This window comes from Dromaius novaehollandiae, chromosome 1 (assembly GCF_036370855.1).
Source record: "Dromaius novaehollandiae isolate bDroNov1 chromosome 1, bDroNov1.hap1, whole genome shotgun sequence".
In the NCBI taxonomy this organism is placed as follows: Eukaryota; Metazoa; Chordata; class Aves; order Casuariiformes; family Dromaiidae; genus Dromaius; species Dromaius novaehollandiae.
In genome coordinates this window covers 46,611,125-46,631,743 of record NC_088098.1, presented here as the reverse complement: position 1 = coordinate 46,631,743, position 20,619 = coordinate 46,611,125, and the positions used below count along the sequence as shown (strand labels likewise).

General features: G+C 41.0%; 1 protein-coding gene across 1 annotated transcript; it reads left to right on the top strand.

The window, feature by feature from the left end:
- Nucleotides 1-638: 638 nt before the first annotated feature.
- On the top strand, nucleotides 639-20,619 carry UBE2N (ubiquitin conjugating enzyme E2 N). Its single transcript, XM_026123187.2, has 4 exons — nucleotides 639-790; nucleotides 15,721-15,967; nucleotides 16,159-16,299; nucleotides 16,906-20,619. The coding sequence occupies exons 1-4, from the start codon at nucleotides 761-763 to the stop codon at nucleotides 16,944-16,946; spliced, it is 459 nt and encodes a 152-aa protein (XP_025978972.1). The 5' UTR covers nucleotides 639-760; the 3' UTR covers nucleotides 16,947-20,619.

Below are 20,619 nucleotides of genomic sequence, written 5' to 3'. Positions count from 1 at the left end.
TCCTGTTCCTGCCTGTGCTGCTAGCCTGCCTGGTAACCTAAGGCAAACGGCCTTACCGCTATTTCCCATCGGTACAGCAGCAACAGTGACCTGAAGTACTACATGCTACTGTGGCCGTACGGCTCTAGCAGCGCGTCATGGGATGCTTGTGTGATACCTACACTTAGCTAAACGACCTCTAACTTCGACAACGAATCTTTCTCTTTCTGCCAAAGAGAAGGAAAATCGCTTATGAGGCGTTATTAACACAAAGTTGTGATGTTTTAGATGTCTTTGTAACCGTAGAGCTTAGGGATGCTCTTAGCACCTCGACGCTGTAAGCGGCGCACGCTGTTGCACGACGACGCACAGCACAAAACAACACAACGCGGCCCGGCTCGGCGGCCCGGTCCGGCGGCCGCCCCCCGCCTCGGCCGTTAGGCCCGCGCGCCCTCGCCATTTTACACCTGCCTCGCGCGGCCCGTTGCTAAGGGGCGCCCGGCAGCAGCGGCAGCGCCTCCGCTGATGGCTCCTGCGCCGGGCGAGCCGCGGGCACGGCGCGCCGAGGCCGGGCCCTCCCCTGGCGGCAGCCGCGGGCGACGGCAGCGGGGAGCAACTCCCGCCCCGGCGGCGGGCAGGGCCCGGCCTACATTACCCAGCATGCCGCGGGCGACGGCGGTGGAGGGCGGCGCCACCGGAAGCGCGGCGCGGGCTACTTCCGGCTGCGCGTGAGCCCCGAGCGGAGGCGAGACCGACGGAGCCTGCACCGCGACGCGACAAGATGGCCGGGCTGCCCCGCAGGATCATCAAGGTGCCGCTGCCTGCCGCTGCTCCGCGGGGTGGAAGAAGGGAGGGGGGGAAAGGGGCCGAGCGGGCGGGCCGGCCGGGGCCCGCACCGCGGCAGGGCAGGGCGCGCCGCTTCCGGTGACCGGGAGCGGGGCCGCGCGGGGGGAGGGGCGGGGGCGCCGCCGGCCGGGCCGGGCCTCGTCTCGTCTTTCGGCTCCCCCCTCGCCGCGGCGCCGCGGCGCCCCAGCGGCCGCCGGGCCCGGGCGCGGCCTGGGCGCCGCGGCGGGAATGAATGAGAGCGGCCGCTGGCGGCAGTGCGGCCGCGCCGCCCGCGGGCAGGGCCGCGCCGGTCCCGGGACCCGGCTGCCGCCACCGCGCTCAACGCGCGGGGCCTCCCCCCGGCTCCCCGCCGGGCCCCTTGGTGCCGCTGCCGCGGCGAGACAGAGCCCGGCGGCTGCGCCTGGCGGCCGGTGCGGGCCCGCCGCAGGGCTGCGGCTGCCTGGGCAGCAGCGGCGGCGCCGCCGGGTTTCGCCGGGCCGGGGCCCGCGGGGGGTCAGATCGCCTGAGTTGGGTGAGGGGAGGTATTGCTAGCGTGAGCTGTGCCAGCCTGGGGGCTAGTTAAAAACCGGTAACTCTGACGGCATCATAATATCTGTGTGTTAGTGTTAGGGGTTCACTGTGTTCCTTTGACTTATTTTCCAAACTTTGTGAGAGCTGTCAACTTTGGGGTGCTTCTAGCTGCCCCCGTGAGTGCTACAGTGCCTTAAGGCTTGAATGACTTGGATTGGAGACGCTCAAGGCAAGTGCTGCTAGTTGCACTGCAGTGCTAGTGTGAGTCTTTCTCATGGCTTGGTCCCGTAGCTAGTGAGGATATCTGCGCTGGGCTGATAACTCCACCTCTGTTTGCAGTAATGTGAATTGAAACTCTCAAATTGGTGATCAGTACTTTTGTAAAGTTATTAAGTTATCCCAGTAAGATTCATTAGTCTTCACTGGAAATAATAACACCATTGTTTCTTGTTCAAGTGAATGAATGTCACAAAATTATAACTCTGTGAAGCTCCTCTTGGTTGAGCATACTGAAAGTTGGCAACCATTGTAAAACACTAGAACACAATATGCGAAACAGTCAAAGCAAATATAGCACTGTATTGTCTTTAAAACATAAAGCTATATAATAAGTGAATAGAGGAGGTAAGGGAAAAATAAGGTGGGAGAAGCATTTGTCCTCTGAAAAAGACTAAATTATGGTTACTGCTCAGAAAGGTAAGCAGTAGAAATAATGAAGACAAATCTTATAGAATGCATTAACTTGCTCATCCAGCTGCTATCATGCACAGCATACAGTGGTGAATGTATTTCAGGTGTGAGAGAGAGAGAGCACTGTTTCATAATATGGTGGAACTGGTATTCCACATGGAGGTGTGCTAAGAGCATGGTCATAAAGCTGATATCCATGTTAATTTTTTTCATAGTTTTGATGATTCTCCTGAACACAACCGAGAAATGCACCCACTTGTAAGCTGGCACATAAGTTCCTTGGCACTTCTATTTCTTCAGCCTCTTTTGAAAAAACCTGGAGCAATACACACAACTCATTTCCAAGATGCGTGATGGCATGGGGATGCTTTCCGTTGCCCTGGGGAAAGAGGGGGAGGGCAATAGAAAAGAGACCTAGAAACTACAGTTTTCATGGGAGTCTAAGGGTTATTTTCTATGATAAGGGTGATGTGAATTGTTTATTTCTGTATATGTGTTATATATTGTCCGCAGGCAGTCCAGAGCTTTTGAATCCTGGATTAGTTGTGTTATGAGGACTGATTCTGTAACTCCTGCACTGTGTCTGCCCTGGGTTGCTAGATGCACATACAGTCTAGGATCTGAATGACTGTATTACAGTCTCAAAAATGCGCAGAGTACTGTTTTGAAATACCACAGCTGCAGAGGTGCAGACTTAAAAATCTGTCTGCCTCAGTCTTTAGGAGCCTTGAATGAGAATTGTTTTGACCTTTGCTATCCTGCTAACTTTAATGTTAGAGTTAAATATTCTGTTGCTGTTTGCCCTAGGTGGAAGGGAATGAGTGAACTTCAGTGCTGGTGGGAATTCAAAAGATCAGGGAAGGAAATAGAAGAGAGAAAGATAGGTCAGAGGAAAGGGAAGAGCCATAGAAGGCTGAAATAACTGTAGAATCAGAAGATTCCATTCTCTTTATGCACAGTAACAAATGTGATTATACACAAGTAAATGGCTTTAGGAAAAGACCTTTTCCCTTTGATCTGTGTGCAGGCTTTGTATCGTCATCTGAGACGGACAAGCTACGGCTTATTGGGAATAGGGAATCATGTGTGTATATTCGGACCATAATGAAATGCAGGATCTAGCCGACTGCTTGAAAGGAGGCTGGCATTCCTCTTGACCGCCTGCTGGCAGATGGCCTGGCTCTCAGGTTGACTAGCAGCCCTGTGCTCTTCAGCCTGTATCTTAGTTTTGTGCAAACTGTGGTCTAGCCCGGTAGGAGAGCAGTAGCTTTCCCTGTCTTGGCAGAGAGCTCTGTATTTTCAGTACTTCCCCAAATTCAATTAAAAAGGTGACAGCATAGGTGCTGCAAAGCATTTGGAACAGAGGATACAGAGTTACGCCTGGTTTTCTGTCCTCAGATTACTTACTTGGGAACATAGGATTTAAGCAACTGGAGTGAATGATCTGTAAGCTTGAGATGACTGACTTTAGAGATATGACTTAATGGTGTTAGAATGTTATTTTCTACCCACCATTTGTGACAATCTAGTTTTGAATCTTTAATCAAGGGTGTAGTCTGAACTGTAGAAATCTCTACTTTATGAATAGAGAAGAAATGCATATTTACATATGTATCTTTTTTTTTCCTTGAATAATCCAAAAACAAGGGTGCTCAGAGAATCAGTCCAATACATCTGTAAATGTAAGAGAAAAATAAAAATGCAGTATGGTACATAGATGAGCCTTTTGATGAGCCGTTGATTTTTTTCTAACTGTGCAATAGTGAAAAGTAAACCTTTGCAATATATACAATAAATCTAGAAATTCATAGTTTCAAGCGTTTATTTATCGCACTGATTCTTTTCTGTGTTGCAAAGTCACGCAGCTCCAGTAGAGTAAGGAGTTGAATTGCATCTGTTTTTTTTATTTTTTTTTTTTTGGGGGCTGACTTACAAGCCACTTCATTGCTATGTCAAGTGCAGTCAGTGTATCTGAATGGGATGGATAATGCTGCCTTGTGTCATCTTTTGAAATGTTTTTCTTCTGCTGTTTTCATTGCTGCAGTGATCTCATTCATGATTTGATATCCAGGTCTATGTGTTAAGTTTGTAGCCAGTTAATAGCACTTTTGTTAGTCATTGCCCTTGCTCGTATGATGAAGCAAACCATATGAATCAATATCTGAGGCTTCTTCAGGCTTTTTTTAAATTAAAGGATTTCTCAACGTTAACCTGTTGAGGCTTTGATTTCCTCCCCTGCATGGTAGTGTTTTGTTGTCTGAGAGATTCCTTTCTTGCTCTGTGTTCACTGTCAGAAGCCATTTCCTTGTTGTTGCCAGTGAGCTCCTTCTTGTGGTGTCTGTTGAGGATCTTCCTAAGGTTTGGACTGCGGAGTTAAAAATGTTACACTTTGAGGCAACATTTTATGGGAGGTTTTATGGAGCTTCTCATAGCTTATGTGGTGATTGGCTTGTATAAAATTCTATTTTGGAGGCCAGCTGCATCAGCTTTATGTGAAGTTTTTTCTATATCAGTCAGGTATTTAGTCTGCAATTTCTGAAACTTTCTGAAAGTTCTTAAACCTATTGGCAGCAAACTAGCTGCCTAGGAGTTTCTGTCTTCACCTTGGAAGCTAATGGCAGCTCTGGCATGAACATCTGTCTTCACGTTAAAATTTAGGTTACCATTACTTTTTGCTTGCTCTGCCATTTCTGGGCATTTCTTTGTTTCCTGGATAAACCCTTTAAATTTACTTCCAGTCTTTTTTGTTTAATACCTTTTCATGTCTATACAATTTGTTTGAATGGCAGTTAGGCATAGAAAACAGATCACTTTTGGTCAGTGCAGTTCCTTAGCATTTATCAGAGAAGCTGCATACTTGGTCTTTGTAATGCCTTTTTGCCCCTTGTGTACTGTTTCAGTCTTGTGGATGACTTAAATTTGACATAAGGATGAAAGTTCCACAGACTTTTTTTCTCCCCCAAAATAGTATGAAGATAATATACTCTCTATTTTGTGACCCACCCCCTGCCCTTAGAGCCTTCTTACTGGGCTTCTGATGTAGCATAGAGTGGTTGTGATAGCATGAAGGGTGTGTAGGGACTAGAAGCCTAGGGTTTTGACAGGACAGATGACTTTTGTGGAGATATGGGAGGGAGACTGAGAAGGAGACTCAGGCCCAGAGAATAAGGAAATCTTAGCCAATGTGCTAGTTTTAAAAGGAAAATGTGGAGCCTTAATACAAGGTCTTAAAGAGGACACACTAACTTTCCACAGTCTTTCGCTCAAAGAAGTTTTTATTGGTCTCTGGGGATTAAAAACAGGGAAGAACAGCAAATAATCCAGCTAGAGGCAGAAGGTTTGTGTGGAGCACCTTCTCTCGTAATACCTGGGCAACTTTGGGATACAGATCTATAGTAAACTAAATTTTCTTAGTAGTGATGATAACGGCTTTTTATCACTTTGTACACTGTTTTTATCCTGTACTTGTCTGTTTCCACTGGCTATTTATGTATCAGCAATATTTTTGTCCAATAGCACAAAACAAAAATTGCTGATACATAAATGTATTCAGAGTTACATGTGAATGATAGGTGAATAATAGTATAGGGTGAGGGAGAGAGCGAGCAAGTGGCAAATTGTGCTTTAGATAAAATAATTCATACAGAGCTTTTGTCCAAATGCTTTGCTTTAATTACACTTGGATAGTTTACTCTGCACTGTATTTTAATGCAAGGCCCTAATGCAAACATGCTCTATCTAATGCAAACATGGTCCATCAGAGAAACTGCAGGAATGGTGTATATACTATTAGCCTACTGAATTTAGTTAGGTCTCACTTTACTATAGATGGAGATGCACTGTAAAAAAGCTTGATCTGTGTTAGTACATAGATAATCCTCTAGGAATTTGCATAGGATCTCAGCTTCATGGTTCCTAAAATCCTATAATCTGCTGTGGAAAATTCCAGAATGTAGTTGTTTTTCAGGGAAGAGTGATATTGACTGTAGAAAAACCCCTTTCATGTTACTGTTGTTTGGCAACAAGGTCCTCCTCTACGAGTGACTAGATTCTGGATCCTTTTCTAGGAAGGTGCTGCTACCTGGAGTACACTCATCTTCCTCTCGCTGTACGTGACTTTGAGATTGATTCTCACCATGACACCAGCAATTTTAGCAGAAAACCAGAAGCGTGTGTGATGGGAGGAACGTGAGCAATCCAGAGCTCACGCTGGCTGCTCAGCAGAGCTACAGTTTCATGTACCTGTGCAATTGTCCAAGGATTGCAGTACAAGTTAATAGCTCCTGAAACCAATATACCAGTGTTAAATTCTTTCTTCTTTTCAGTGGGTGCATTGGGTGTGTTGATGCTCTGAACACTTCTTGGTTTTGCTGGGTAGATACAGTCGGGGTCAATGGTGGGGTCCTGGAACACTTGGGGTGGTGGAAACATATCCACAGGCAGGGTGTTGGCCTGGTAATGAGTCCAGGAAACAGAAGCATGTGGGATGTTGACGCTCCAGGATTATATTGCAAGGAATAAGGGATTCCTGCAGAGGTCAGCTATTGGAAACCACAAAGTACAGCCTTCTATTTATGATGTCTGACCTTTGCTTTGCAATTTAATGGGATTTTATGTGGATTCTTTTTCCTAAAAGGTAAACATTATGCTCAGAAAACTTTCTCCAATGTACTTGTTCCACAATCCTATAATGATTTTAATCTAAGCATTTTGAAATCTGTCTGACAATGACACATGCTTAGGTAACTGATTCAATTTCTATAATGCTGGCTGTAGCCAGCTCTTTATGTAGTTGTAGCTAATGAATTGATAGACCCTGGAAGAATTTGTGCCGATATGCGATGTACTGTTATAATAAGTCACTGCATTAAGTCTTTGGTTTTCTGAAGCTGCTTTATCTCTGTATGCAGAGGACAATTTTTTGATGTGTATTTTGTCCTACTACCTTCCCCTCAAAAATCAAAGCAAAAACATGCACGCAGTTCACCTTGTTACATGCAACTTACCAGCTCCTGATGAAGGAGGTTAGTGTGATCTTCCTCCTTATCCTTCTCTAACAGAATATGAAAGAATTGCCACTCAGCAACTGATTATAACTTGTCTGTGTGCCAATGTGCTGTTTAAGCTTAGCTGTATACAGCTAAAATACTTAGCTTCTATTTCATATATCCAAAAGCGAATCCAAACTATCAGATGTAGTTGGAACATAATGGTACTGGTAGCTGGCATAGGTTTTCTGCTATCAGAATAAAAATGTGAAACAATTGTATGCCATAGGTACTCTGAACTGAAATGCTGAAGTCTCTGTACTGTTTTGGGGATAGTTTGCAAATAGCCAGCTCAAGACAGAATAAATTAGATTGACTAGTTCTCAATATGATTATGCTGTGGTTCATGTTTAGCAGCCTTACTGTTTAAACAGTTGTAGCATGGGCAACAAAAGTTTTTGCTCAGCTACTGTAACCTTGGACTGAGAAACTGATCTGGGTTAGATAGAGAACTCTACAAAAAAGGCTATTTCTTAAGCCAGGTCAATTCCATGATCTGGTTTGCAGTTTGGCTGTGCAGATGCTTGGACTGATAAAATGGATGCGTGGAACAGCAACTGTATAAACTAGCACTGCTACATAGAGTCTAGGGCTTCCCGTTCAAACAAAACCCTGATACTTTGTGAGAAAATAGTAGAATGGAAAAGGCGGAGATAAAGGCATAGATGGGAGTTAAGTCGACCAAAAGGAACTAGGAATCGGACTGACACAGGGGAGAAAAGCAGTTTGACTTGATTGTGAAGCCAAGAACTGAAGATAATAAAGAATGGAAAATGATTTGCACTTTTAGTCATTCTGAGGGGAACTTAAGTATAATTTACTTCTTACCAACAACAAAAAGCTGAGATCATTTCATAGGACTTAATTGCTGCTTTTTCATCTGCTATAGCAATCTTTCTGGAGAACTTGGCAGCGAGTGTCAGATCTCCACTAGGAAGCAAATATTGAAAAGACACTGATCAGCAATCACTTAAACTGAAAGATATATATACAATATATTTTCTCATTGTATCTTCTTCCACATAAATTGGTACATGTGTTACCCTCCAAGTGGTAAATCTCATCATTCTCTCTATAGCAGAAAACGGAACAATTGGTTTTCATTTTAACTCGGTACCCGCCCCCCCCCCCCCTTTTTTTTTTTTGAGTAGTTGAAGCTTGCAATACCATCTGAGGAATCTGAAGCTCTATGGTGTACCCACTGTAGAGTGCTTCTGCATACAACAATTTAAACACGTCAGATAAGTTACTTTCCGAGTTAGGCTCAGACAGTTGTGCTCCTAACTTAGGCTATGTTCAAATACAAGTTATATGTCCCCAAAAAAGCGATGCAATCTAGTGTGTATTTTAGTCTGGGTGCCTCTTTCATTTTACCTATGGTTTTCTTTTAAGCCAGTTACAGATTGTCTGTGTGTGATTGTTTTTTATAGTAGGCTAAGGCTGTCAAAGATAGTTTTGCTTTCAGCTGTTTGGAGACTTCTGTTAGTAGAGGGGAACTTGGGGAGGAAACAACACATTGAGACATTCAGGTTTCAGTCATTCATACTGGTGGAAGAAGCTTTTGTCTATAGGCCATGCCAACTGTTCGTCACTGTTCCTGCTGGATGTTCCTGTCCTCTGCTAGATGGCAGCAGTGTTTGTTCGCTATCGGTCAAATTTATTCAGGTTAGCAAAGATCTAGTTAAGAAATCCCAGCTCACTTTAACTGAACTGAATTGCCAATGTTCGCAGGGTTTAATTCCTCAGCAGATTGGAGGGATGGTAATTTCTAGTGAGGGGGCTGTAATTACTGTTGCAGATTAAGTCTTATTGAGAGAGAGACTCATCCATAGTCTGTGCTCCCTACTCTGTTCTGAGTAAAGTCAGCTAGGGTTAGTTAAACATACAGATAAAAGTGGATGGATATTAGCTGAACTGTTTCACCCTCTGAAGTAGATTAGAGAGGGTTTGTACCATGCCTTGCTCTGATGTGGTTGTGGAGGATGTAACCCCTACTTTAGTGGACATTGGTGATGGTAAATTACTTGACTGCTGCACAGAAAATTGAGCTAATACATGTGCTGCTGAAAATATAAGGAAAGAATAATTCTCCTGAGACTTTGCATAAATAAAGGAGGAGTGTTGAGGCATTTTTAGAAGCCTAAATATTTAACAGTTCTAATATGTACAGTATCTTGTCTTTTAATGAGAGGCCTTATCAGTGTCTTCTCTTCTGAGATTTCAGAATAATTCTGTCACAACTATGTTGGCCTCTGAATGGCTTAATGATACTGCCTTTTTCTTTTTAAGGTACTGGTCATAAAGCTGCTGGTCATAAGGATGTTCTTCCTGTAGTCTCAACACTATAAAAGGTTGCTAAGTAACTATTTATATCAAGCAAGGAGAGATATGCTGCCTTTGCAGTCAAAGACCTTATAGATGGGTGAAGATTTTAATTTAGTAGTTTACCATCTGTTACCGCAACTAGCGGTCTTGATAGTTAAGCTTCTCCCTTTGTGTTGGAATGAAGAGGTAGCATTTCCTTTTTAGGTTGGTTACAGAATAGTAATCTGTTAGGCTGCCATCTTGCTGTGATTAAGGCTGTGGTGTGAACTCTTTAAACTGGCACCTTCACCAAAAGGAGGAGTCAGTCCTCCCTTCCTTCTGGCAGCATGTCTGGACTCCTCTCTTGCATGATCTCTCTTTACACACACAGACACGCATATATGTACACATCAGACTGGTACCTGCTGTGTTGTACCATGAGGTCAAGGAAACAGCTAGGTAGGTAAAAGTGTGGTTGCAGAACAGGTCTCAGTGGGAAGGCAGCACATCTTTTTTTTTATCCTTCCGCAATGGCCTCGCTCTCTTCTATCAGCTTAAAATGTTGAGGCTTTTTAAGGTGTTTAGATTTCTCCAAATCCTTTTGGTCCCAATGAATTTTAGGAGTTTCAGTGGATGATTTCACAGCTGATATTAAAAGATTATGTAGAGCATATTAGATTTTGTCAAAAAGTGAATTCCTTGAATTCTAACATCCCACTAAAGATTGTTTGTGGAACTTGTGGATTAATATACAGATTTTTTGCCTACTGGTGATAACCCCATAGCACTAATGTGCTGTATTGAGTGTGAAATAGGGAAACTGAGGTGTAAGGAAACGTAACATTCGGAGAGCTGAATTACTAGGCAAAGCAAATGTGGCTGAAGACATGAAGTTTAGATTTCTTTTTTGAATTAGTTTGTGCTGACTTTGCAAGTAAACTCGTTTCTTAGAAAACTGTAGTAGCCTTAATACAGTAGCCTTAAACTTCCAGTATTTTTTAGGTGTTAAACATTAAATTGTCCTTAATTTCTAAGCCAGTATTCCTCAATAGGTAAATAGGTAATTTGTGGTGATGAACTGTGTTCAAAGGACAGGGAATAGAATAGCAATGATTCTTTTCCATCAAAATATACATCACTTCTTTCTAAAAAAGCAACGAAGAAGCTTGAATAATTCTCCGTTCCTGTGGAGAAGTGTTTCCCTTCAATACTGGAGTGGTCTTCATCAGTCAAGTGAAGCTTTAGGGATTTCACTCAGCACGTCTGCTCTATAAGAAATAATGATTATTTATGTATGTGTTTTTTGCAAATAATTCCATACATGCGTTTTCTGATTGTAATTATTTGCCAATATGCCATTGTTTAATTCTGTCTCAGTCTGATAGCAAGTAGGACTTCTGAAATATGTTAAAATAGTTTTTGTTTTACAAAAATGTAGCATACAGGGTTTTTTTTAGTTGTTTTGACTGAGGCATTGGCAACTTGAAACTTGAAACTTTTTATAAAGACTTCTGCAAGGCTAGAGCCGATTTAAAATAGTAGCATATTTCTAATAGATTCCTTCTTTGTGCTGTTATATCTCTGTACGCTCTAACTGTTATTTGGGGTTTTTTTGTACATGTCAGTATGAAAACCTATTCTGGTTTCTTCAGCCCTCTCCCTTGGAGAGGGGGCTGTGTCTTGTTCTGGATGTATGATGCTGGAGAATTCTTGTGATCACTTTTTTTTTCTCGTCCTTCCACTGAAGCAGAATAACCGTGCAAATGTTCAAAGAATGAAACACCCCCACTGGAAATGTCTCTTGTGTAGCTTCCATTAATCTTGGCAACGTGATAAACCCCTGCCCCCAGCTTGTGCTCTGTTGGACTAAGCTATAGGTTGTAGAGCAGTTCCTGAGGGTCCTTGTCCATGCAGGTTACTGTATAATCAGCTTGAGGGTTCTCCCCCCCCCCCCCCCCCCCCCCGGTACCATATAGTTTTCAATTTCATGTCTTTATAAAGCACCTACAACACGGTGCAGCATTCTCTCATCTGTCCCTCTACTCAGAACCACCTGTATTAATAAGAGTTTTGGTTTTGCTTATCCAAACATCTTTATCATGTCTCTGTTTTTTAACCACTTAAATAAGGAAGATAAAATTGTGATGGGTGTAACCAGTTGTGAATCATAGATGTGTGTGGGGCTCTTCAGTGCTGGCGCGTATCTTCATTTAAGTTCATTTGTTTACTTCAGTTGGTGAAAACTGAAATTAATTTGGAACTGGTAAAAGAGTTAAAACAGGGTGAATGTTTTTTGTCCTCTTCAACATACTCCTATGTGCTTGTGTGTTCAACTCCTTTTTATCTCATCTGCCACTTTCTTACTAGGCAATACCAGTACAGGCCTGGTTGAATAAACTGGTCAAGCAACGTGTAATATCACAGTTCTTCCTATGTTTCTCCTAGCTGTAGCACTGATCTTAATTTCTTTGTTAGCTGCTGACTTTGTAGAAAACTTAGAAACCAGTTGAAAGTGGACAAAGGGCTGAAAAGTTATTTTGGGGAGGAAGCAGGAAGCAAGAGCTTGCACAAGACTCACTTCCTCAGCTAAAAAGGTATTTGAAAGATATCACTAACAAGATACTGGAAGGTGCAGTATTGCATACACTTGATCTTCCCAATTAGTTGGAAAATGTAGAAAGTTAAAGGTTTAATTGGAACTGAATTCTTTTACATGTTTGAAAGGGTGGTTTTCATTGGGCAACTATTCTCTGGGGAAAATAGTATCATAAAATTACAAAACAAGATTTAATGTGTTAAATAAGAATTTCCTTTTTGTAGACCTGGACCACATCTCGTGACTTTTTTGTGGGTGATTTGTTGGGGCTCTTTCTGGGTAGTACTACACTGAATAATAATAACAATAATAAAGCAGGTTGAGTTTCTTGATGGTTCAGTGTAGCCCTGTGTGCTGACAGCTGTTTATCTCAAATAAGAATTATTTGTCTTATGCCTAATCAAATTTAATTTTGGTATCAATGTATCTTCAGCTGACCATTTAAAACATGGAAGTAGCTTCATTGATTTGGCTTTATAACCAGAGCTACTTCTATGTTTAAACATTTTATATGCTTAGGCCTTGAAACTTAACCTTATTTGATTCATTTCCCCCTTCCATTCTTATTGCACGGTTCCCCCCCACTGATATATCAAGGCTGTTGTAACTTTCTTCATAACTGAAGGTCAAAAGCCTTTTTTCCTGTCAGAGTCTAGCAGATGGATTTTATATTTTTAAGTAAAAGATTATACGTTCTCTTAATAAATGGTATCATCTTTTTTGCTTTCTTCATAGTCTATGAGCTTGTCTCTGTTGTATTGCCTTAGAAAGGTGCCTTGTTTGAACAGGAGGTGCATCTCAACTCTCGCATAAAATAGTAGTGATGTGTGTTCACAGGAGTGATGGCCTATGATTTTTTTGCCAGCCTTTGAGAGGTTTAGCCTAGTGCTTGCTGCCTTGGTGTGATGGTTATATCGGAGCCTGGCAGGTATAAAAAGATGGTACCAAACATTTCCCCCACAGATTTCCTGCAAGTATTCTTCCTCCCATCTGTTTGGAAATAGCTTAAAATGCACTGATAGTGGTAAATCTCCTTGTGCAGCACATGCTTGTTTAAAGCATCTTTCCTCTAATACTAATGTATCCCTATGGAATACCCTGTATGGGTTCTGGTTCACCTTAGCACTAGTGTAGGTGTATGCCACTGTAAATACTCTTCTCTGCATGTGCCTTTTGAATATTGTTTTGCAACACAAGTATGATGTGCTGCCTGGATGGGATGATGTTTTGGCAGTTGTATAGCCACACTGATATTATCCTACATCGTGATTAAAAGACTCCTTTTTCCTGATATTTGAGTTCTTATATTTTTTTTCTTGATAAATGGTTTCCATTGGCAGTAGCTCACAGTCAGACACTGCTCCCTCAGTTACGCTGGCAGGTAGAAATGTGGATGACGCTGCAGATGACTGCTGGTTCTGGGTTATTTTTAGCCAACACCAGCTCCCCAGGAGGGTTATGGTCTGTATACTGGCATAGCCAGGGAGGCAGTGTGGGGATCAGAGTGAGTGAGAGGGCCTAAGAACTGCTGAGATCAGCCCAGTTATTGAAAAGTGTTACCCTAAAAACACAAAAAAATCAGGGTTTGACAGCCTTGGCACAATTTTAAATCCGAATATGCTCCTGAGAACTAAAAGCACCTGGTTTGCCTACTACCATGTGTCTGGCAGAGTCCCAGTGGTAACAGCTGTGATGAAGTTTAAGAAAAAATGGGTACTTTCATTAGGTACTCTCACTCTTTCTACTTTTTCTAACTTAAAGTTGGTTCATTGTAATAGTTTGTATTTGGCATAAGGCACTGTCTCCTTTGCTCAAACCGTCAAACAGGAATAAGTACGTGACCCTTCATAGCTAGAGATCTGAACTGTCCCATGTACCTGTCACTAGCAGCACTAGTACAGAAAACTTGCTGAAAGAAATAGGCAGCGTTTTATAACTTCACAGGGAGAATGTTTCTTGTTCACTGACTCTCATACCACTGAACTGAAGCTTCAAGCATTACTTATAACTACTCTTCTACAGAGTTACTGTACAAATAAATAGTCAGCAGAATACAAATTCTGAGCAGGTTATGAAGTTATGTGTCTGCTTTAAAATACATCTGCCTAAGTGAGTGTAGACAGTTTCGAGTGGCTTGGATATCCTTTCGCTAAGGTAAGTAAGTGGCATTGGCCGCTAATGCCAGTAAGTAGATAATACTTAACCATAACAAGGAGCTAAACCATATGTATTTATCTTTATATATATGTATAAGTATGCATACATTATAAAATATTATGATTTGTAGCAACAAATACTACAGGGATGAATAATTGGTATTTTTGCATTAATTACAATTAATTCCCTGCTTTATATGTGTTTTGATTAATTTTTGCTAAAATGAGATGTTATATAATTGCATCGAGACAGGCACATCATTTAAATGCTGTATGAATTTATTTTAATAAAACACTTATATTGTAAGGGTCCAATTATGTTTGAAAAGTGTGTTAATCCAAGTAGAGGTGATCTGTATTTTGTGGTTGTATTAGTGCTGTTCTAGACACTTGTAATACACTATAAAAACAGAATAATAAATCAAACTAATATTGTAGCCACAAGTTGCTATTTTTCTTCATTAGGGACAGGAAAATTGTTCTTTATGAAAATAACAGCAAAAGGTGATGATGAAATAAACTGTACCCAGTGAAAACAAGCTAGAGGAAAAGTAGGGCTTAAAAATACCTGAGGAAATGGGGCTTCTTTAGTCTGCCTGTCCCTGCCTGGTGCCCTTTTGTGAGATTCAGCCTCGGTTTTTATAGGAAACAGCAGAATGGTGCCCACAAGACCTGTGAAACCTGGCAGCAGAGAAGAGGGGAGGAGGCGCGGGATTTAGCTGTGCTCCCTTTGAGTGCATTCGTGGGCCACCTGGCCAGAACATGGGCAGCTCTGGGCATCTGTTGCAGTCGTGTTGTGTCTCTGGCTTCCTCCTGCTGGTGACAGGAGGTGTATTTAGGGCTGCAGGCAGAAGAATTGAGTAACAAAGAACAAATCTGTGTAGGAAACCAGGCTTCCTCAGCTTTGCTGCTTACAGAACAACTTGTTTTGTCTCTTACTGTTTGTTACAGTAACTTTGAATGTGGTTATGTGTAGGCTGGAAGTGCTCAAACCAAAGCCATATGCTTATACCCTTAATAATACCCTTGGTGTTGCAGCAGAGTAGTACTGTGAATTCTTCAAAGCTTGGTCTGATGCCAGTGCAAAACATTCATTTTAGTAAACCAGTCCGCTCTCATTAAAGTAAATCTTGAACACTGTGTGTGGAACAATAAAGCCTTTTGATTATTCACTTGTGGAGTCTTTTCTGTTTAAGGTGGAAAAGGAAATGATCTTGGTGTTATGACACTGTGGTGTTCTTTAAGGAGTTTTCATGTATATTGGAAAAAAAATACATTTTGACAGTCATGTAATCAAAAGTTAAGAAATTTGTCAAGGCGGTTTAATTGTGTGCCTCTGTAGTGTAAGGTAGTAGATAACAATAGCTCGGTACTGAGGGATCTGGGAGCAGATGCATACTTGTTTACCACATCCTGATCTTTCTGCAGATGTTTTTTGACTTTAAGCTATTTATTTAACACAGTATTTTCTGTGGATAAGGGCAAATCAGTCATAATGACTATTTGTCATTTATAATTACAGCCTGTCTAAATTATTTTAATTAGCTTGTATTTTTTACACTGTCCTTTCTTCTTCTTCTTCTTCTTCTAGGAAACCCAGCGCTTGCTGGCAGAGCCAGTTCCTGGGATAAAAGCGGAGCCAGATGAAAGCAACGCACGCTACTTTCACGTGGTCATTGCAGGTCCACAGGATTCCCCCTTTGAGGGTGGGACATTTAAACTTGAACTATTCCTTCCAGAAGAATATCCAATGGCAGCTCCTAAAGTACGTTTCATGACCAAAATTTATCATCCTAATGTAGACAAGCTGGGAAGAATATGTTTAGATATTTTGAAAGGTAAGTGTTACCTTATTTTGTTTCTTTTTGTCTTCATCAAGTACAGAAATTTGTAGATTGACTTTAAAGAGAGATTTCATTTGTTTGCAAGAGGAGGTTACTTATTCTTTAATCTGGGAGAGGGAAGCATGTTTTATTTGTGTGGATTATAACAAATGTGGTGTTTCATACTGCTGTCATTGTCTCTTCAGATAAATGGTCCCCAGCTTTGCAGATTCGTACAGTTCTGCTATCAATCCAGGCTTTGTTAAGTGCTCCCAATCCAGACGATCCATTAGCAAATGATGTAGCTGAGCAATGGAAGACCAATGAAGCCCAAGCCATAGAAACAGGTGGTGTATTGCTCACACACTTTTTTTTTTTTTTTTTTCTTCCCCCCTAGCTTTAGGAAATGTATTAAACTGATTACTAATGGGTTGGGGGATTTAAATCCCAACCTCTTGTTTTATTATTGCATGCAGTCGTGATCTAAGTACCCCGAATGTGCCTGCAGTGGTCTACTTTCAAGCCTGTAAGTGAGGCCTGTTGGGAAAAAAAGAAAGCTCTTAATCTGTTTAATCTTCAGTTTTCATGCAGCTAAATTGCAAGGGTGTCTAATTTGGACTCCTGGCAGGATAAAAGTACATATTTTTGCCTTTCCTGCAGAGCTTAGCATGCAGATTTTTAGTTTCAGAAAGTACATCACTTCCATACCTGCTTCTTTTGAAGGCTGATTGAAAGAATTATTACATTACGCCTCTTCACTTCTGCATCCACTGTAGCCAGGCCACTTCAGCAACTGTCAATTTTTGTATATCTTAGGGGGTCAGAATTGCACTTAAAATCTCAGAACTGATATATATGCAGCAGTCATATTAAAATATATTTTATTTAAAATGATTTTAATGAAGCTTAAAATAGAAATTTTCCTAAATGTCTGTCTGTCTGTCTCTTTACAGCCAGAGCATGGACTAGGCTATATGCCATGAATAATATTTAAATGCGCTTTGAACATCAAGTGTGCATCACTTCTCCTGTTCTGCCAAGACCTCTTCCTTTTTTGTTTGCATTTAATGGACACAGTCTTAGAAACATTACAGAATAAAAGCCCAGACATCTTCAGTCCTTTGGTGATTAAATGCACATTAGCAAATCTGTGTCTTGTCCTAATTCACTATTGTAACGCATGAGCAGAGGCTAGAAGTATCATCTGGATTGTTGTGAAATTGTTTAAAAGCAGCAGCACATCTCTGCTTTTAATCATTTTTCCCATCATGGTTTAAGTATAAGCACTGTGAATGAAGGTAGGCAGGGTTAGCTGTGGGGCTTTTTGTTTTAATTTTGTGGGCTCCTCCTCCCTTTTTATGGTGATGCTAATTGCATTGGTTAAAGCAGCTAACCAGTTATACTTTAGAATATACCCTCTAGCCCAGTCTAACTTAGACGCTTTAGATGGACAAGCTTCATTGTTTGAACAAAAATGGGAACATTAAACATCCATCACCTTCACTAATAATATTGTGGTTCTGCTGTCAAGTGTAGAAAAATCCCTCCAAGAGAAAGCTTGTGACCATTTTGTATGGCTTGTCTGGAAAAATCTCCTGTAAATCTTATGTTTTAGTAAAATATTTTTTGTTATTCTACTTTGCCTTTGTACAGTTTATTTTGCTGTGTTTTCATTTCTCTAATGTGACAATCGTATTTAAAAATGGAAACCAGAATTGACAATTTGTCTTCACCAGTCTGACCGATTAAACAGTAAAGAGGTGGAATTCACAAGACTTTTTTGCTTCTGTTTGCTGACTTTGTTGTTAGTTTGTTATATGGGTGACCTTAGCTGGCCGGTTTAATAGGACATTACACCAGAGATTTGTTTCAGAAAAGTCACTCCAAATGTAATCATAATCTGATTTTAGTAATGCATTGATATGCATTTTCTTGGAAATCAAGCATCCAGTAGGAGGTAGAAAGCAAATGACAGCACTAATTGTGAGTATCTGTGTAACTTATCTTTGGCGATTATCATCGGGTATTAGGCTACACACACTTCTAATTTCTTCAGCTCTTTCCCTCTGTTAACCTATAAAATACCAGTGTGTAGAACCACTGTTACAGCCAGCTTGTAAATCAACTGATGTTTGCTTAACCACTTACAGCTAGCACCTCATACCACTGGTCTTATCTACAAGCCTTATTAAGCTACTTGCTGGAATGACCAGTCTGCTTAAATAGCAACAAAGCTTCTTTGTTGGAGGGAAGGGAAGTTTTTAATCAAACTTCCTTCTCATCCTCGTTTTTGTGTGTATGCCTCTCTTCTGGGAGCCCAGCATCTTTTTCTGGGAACCCATCTTATTGCCTCCCTTTAACTTCTCATATCCCTTATTTTCTGGCCTTAGTGCACCCCTTCCCCCCCCCCCCCCCAAAAAAAAAAAAAAAAAAAAGAAAGAAAAGAGCTTTTAAGCTTTTGGTGTGGCCAACCTGAAGTGTACAGAGGACAGCTTGCAGTGGAAAGTGTCTTGTCATGCAATTCAGGGTTATGGTTATGCAGCCCATGGGTACTCTCTTCCCTCTTTCACCTCTTACTCTAGTATCATCTGGAAATTTCTATAGAATGTGGTGTATTTATTGTGGTCTTATGTAAGATGAAGAATATCTATTAAAACTACATTTTCAACATACAGTGCTTTTCGGTGGTTAGTAACTGGTATTGTCCCTCAAAGTACTGCATTGTAACATGGTTGCATCTTGGCTCAGAATTCAACTTTTTCCACAAGACTAAGCTGCAAAAAGTGTTTTAAGAGTAGTTTCTACGTTGAACATAAAGCAAAGCTGCATTCAGGGCTTGTAACAGATCATTTGTTGTTCAGAGTAGGTCAGCGCCATTAACCCCAATTTCTTGTTATGAATGAATGTATGTTTGGGTTTAGTTGCCGTAGATCCCGTATACACTACTAACACGGGCAACTTCTGTGGTAGGCAGCCGAGAATACGCGAACTGTGCAGTAGGCCCTGGATTCACTTCACCTACCTCTTAAAACTTCAAATGGACACTACTTCAAGTGCACAGCTCTCCTCAGGCCTGCCTGTGGTCAGGGGAAGAGTGGCACCTCTAGAGGCTGACAAATCTGCTTTGGGATCCCCTCTGAAAGTGTCTCTCTTCCTGCTCCCCAAATTAACTGTAGATGAGAAGCAGGATCTAAATTGGCACTTAATAGAATTTAACTTCAAATTAGGTGGGATGAATCCAGACCAAAGATCATTTAGCAGATGGCTCTATATTTTGTATGTTCAGGGCTAAAACTCAGCTAGAGTTCACACAAAACTACTCTATCAGTAAGTTCTTGATGGAATGTTCTTAATATATAAATAGGAAAAAAAAATTCAGTCCCCCATTTGATAGTGATTGAATGAAGTGGATTACAGTACAGTTGGAGTATGCAGTAGCCAGTATGTGTGTTTTGGGTGTGTGTATGTGTTTTTGCTTTCTTTTTTCCCCCGAGTATCTCAGTGAGCTTGGATCCTAGAGAGGTCCCTACTGGCTGAATTTGAACATGAGAGTCCATAGTTCTGGTATGTCTGAACATTATGGTGTAAAAGGACAGGTTAAATACTGTGTTTCAAAACTTTTTAGAGAAATACAACTCAAATGATGGTTCTAATGACAGGAATTTTAAGCGGGCTTCCTAAAACTAAAATTGCTGCTTGTTGTGGGATCTATTCAGGCATATTTTACTCCTTTTAAATTTGACTCTGTGTATACATGTGTGTATATATATAAAGATATGTATTTAATTTTTGAGCCTGATTTCAGGGCCCTGTAAAAAGCAAACCTGGGAATTCCATGCTATGTATTGTATTTGAGAATCTGAAATTCTTAGACCAAATTTTCTGAAGCTGATTAAGTACAACATTTTTTCCCTGCCCTCTCAGTTAAGCAGGTGGATATTCACAGCCATTATCTGAAACTTGTTTACTTCTGTAACATCTAGCATTACAGCTGGCTAGCAAATGCAGCTCTCTTCTAGTGAGCATTAGTTTTATCTGCATTTTTAATAGATATTCATTGGATAAATCCACAGTAAAGGGGTTTCCTATAACATTACTGGTGCTAAGTGTCAAATATTCTGAAATTCTGAAGAAGAGTGTTGACATTGCATTTTGTATTTCAGTTTCTAGATAATAACTCTGTAGTTACGGAGCCTTGGTTATCAAATGGTCTCTAAAACCACACCTGCAAAACACTTTGTAGTAATTTCCTTTAGATCAAGAATAAGGATTCGTGAGGCTTTTATTTTTGCATAAATATTCTGAAGAATATCAGTGGTCATCTTTAAGTGTTTAGCCATGTTCTTTCATGGGTGTGAAGTGTATTGTCACTGGGAACTGATGAAACAGTTTTTTTGCGTGTTAGCTGACTTTAGTCTAATACAAGTGAAATGTTACTTCTATAGCTTTCAAGAAAGTGTATTTCCAACGCATCAAGATTATTGTAAAACATCTTAATGGACTAGTAACATCAAAACTTGTGACATCTCTCAATTTATGTACATTCCTTCTTGGGATTTTTTGAGGGTTACTTTCAAGTAAAATGTCTGGTAGGTTTTGTCAATAACATGTCTTGACTGTAATGTAATATGACACTGAAATAAAAGGAAGAGTGATTATTCATTACA